At 45.0% G+C, this 2,547-nt stretch overlaps 1 protein-coding gene across 1 annotated transcript; it reads left to right on the forward strand.

Moving 5' to 3' along the window:
- The first annotated feature begins 245 nt into the window (after positions 1-245).
- On the forward strand, positions 246-785 carry LOC141612558 (uncharacterized). Its single transcript, XM_074431369.1, has one exon. It carries the CDS (start codon positions 246-248, stop codon positions 783-785), a length of 540 nt encoding a protein of 179 aa, XP_074287470.1.
- The last annotated feature ends 1,762 nt before the right edge of the window (positions 786-2,547 follow it).

Here is a 2,547-nt window from a genome sequence, read left to right on the forward strand (position 1 = left end):
CATCATTATCAAGCTTTATTCTTCACCATTAATGGCTTCCATGAAGCTCATCATCTTTTCATGGTATCAGAGCTGCAAGGATTGATCCTTCGCAGTCTCTGCATATCTCTTTGTTCTGATTCTTCATTTCTCAAGATCTTTCTTCTTCCTTGATCCTTTGTTTCTTCGTTTCAATATTCACATCAAAAACACATAAAATCACATAAAAATCAAAATCTTATTTTTGTTGTTCATCAATTCCAGCTATGGCTCAAGATAGTGATTCTCTTTCAATTCCTCAACATTCTACAGTTAGTACTGGTGTCACTGGCATGAAAGATCCTTTATATCTTTCTTCTCGTGATACTTCTGGTATTACGCTTGTTGCAACTCCTTTTAATGGAAAGCAGTACCTGAAATGGTCGCGGAGTGTGAAAATGGCCTTAATCGCCAAAAATAAGCTTGGCTTTATCACAGGAAAGTATCCAAAGCCTGCTGAAGATGCTGCAACATATCAAGATTGGATGACGGTTGATTATAATGTGATGTGCTGGATCTTACATTCTTTAATTCCAGAAATCTCTGAAAGTTTGTTGTATGTTACTTCGTCTAAAAAGCTTTGGGATGAAATCAAGGAGCGTTACAGTCAAGCAAATGCACCTTTCCTCTATCAGCTCAGAAAAGATGTGATACAAACAATTCAGGCAAAAGATCAATCTGTTGCTGAATATTTTGGTAAGCTGAAGACAGTTTGGGAAGATTTGCAAAGCCTTATGGCCTGCCTGAGTGTGAATGTGGCGCTATGAGCAAGTGTTCCTGTAGTCCTCTCAAGAAAGTGCTTGAGCGAGATCAAAGGAACAGATTAATTGATTTTCTTATGGGACTGGATAAGAAGTTTGAGACAGTAAGGAGTCAGATTTTGGCTTCTGATCCTCTTCCTACTGTCAATCAAGCTTTCTTCAGAATTCAGCAAATGGAGATGCATATGAGAATCGCCCTTACCCCGAGGCAAGCTGGCCCAAGCCTGGACAAGAGGACGGTCCTCAAAAAAGAAACCACCACTGGGTCGGAACCTGGGAAAGTACTCGTATATCCACGCCTAGAGTAACGGTAGACACCCACTAACACCAGTACTATCTCGGCGCGATGCTATCCCTAGCTGTCGGTACAAGTAAGCCAAATAAGCCGCACCCCAAGCATATGAACCAACCCGCTCAAGACTATCAAACAAGGGCAACAACTGAGCGGACACCCTATCACCACTCTTATCTATGAAAAGAGTATGACCCAGTAAAATCAAGAGGTAAGCCCGTAACGAGTCATGATCGTCCCCTAAGTAAACAACATTCCTCAAGTCCGATGTTAGTAAACCACCATTCTTGTAGAGCGGTGGTACAACATCGGACTCAGGAACTCCATAAAACCTCGCAATCTTGCCCCTCAGATCACTGTCATCATCCTCGCCCGAACCGCCCACAAGCACCCGATCACCACTAACAGGTATCCTAAGAATATGCTGGACATCATGGAGCATGATATTAATATCTCCAAAAGGCATATGGAAAGTGTTAGTATCCGGGTGCCACCTCTCGATAAAAGCACTAAGGATGTTATCATCTAGACCGGTGGTAAAACACTCCTTCAAAACCCCAAGCCCGCTCGCCTGTACCCTAGCTGCAACGCCCTCAGTGAGAACCATGTGCCTAATCTCCCTCGCAGTTTTCGGCCTCTCGTAGAGCTTGATCCACGACCTCATATTCTCCGGGTTAGCGTCCGACCAACTGTTGAACGCAACGTGACCACCAAAACTCCGTAGGGTGGCAATGTTCCTAGGACCACCAGGAACGGGCTCTCTTAGGATCCAATAACTATCCTTCCTCGGCCTCCTCGACCTATCGGTGCTAGAGGACTCTCTAACACTCTAATAACGTCCACTACTATCCCGGCCCAACTTCAGACTAAACACTCTCGGCGGTGGCGGGTTCGGTTGGACCACATAGTCTCCAGCATCCTCCTCCTCCTCTCCGGAACCGTCATCCGACGGCTCATCCTCTCTATCATGCTGGTAACTACCAGCAACCTCCCGTGACCTCGCCTCCTCCGACTCGCTAACGACGTGACCGGGAGTAGGCATCATAACCATTCCAGACGTCTCTCGAAGTGGGGGTGGCTGCTTGTGGGCCTGCTTAACTCGCAAACGACGCTTCGAGCCCGTAACATTACGCCCAGCGGTACGGTCGTGTATGTTAGGCGGAGGCGGAGCATTCATGATTGCCTTTCCTCTCTCATTTCGATCTGCCATCTGCATTAACAAATTATAAGTTGTTAGAAAACACGTTAATCGACTAAATATCCTATAAAGTAACAAAAATCGGCAAATAATAGCATGAAACACGGTTTTTTTTAAAAAAGAATTAATTTACCGCGGACGAAAGTTGAAATTGCACATTTGACCACGGATCAAACCAAGATAATGAAAGTTTGACCATGGTCAAACGTGCAAATTCCACGTTCACCGTGGCACAAACGTGGTAATTCAACGTTCACCATGGTAGAAACGATGGAAAA

The sequence above is a fragment of the Silene latifolia genome, chromosome 11, assembly GCF_048544455.1.
Source record: "Silene latifolia isolate original U9 population chromosome 11, ASM4854445v1, whole genome shotgun sequence".
Lineage (NCBI taxonomy): Eukaryota > Viridiplantae > Streptophyta > Magnoliopsida > Caryophyllales > Caryophyllaceae > Silene > Silene latifolia.

What these genes read in the sequence shown, in the direction of transcription:
- LOC141612558 (XM_074431369.1), top strand. Translation starts at nt 246, where the DNA reads ATGGCTCAAGATAGTGATTCTCTTTCAATTCCTCAACATTCTACAGTT.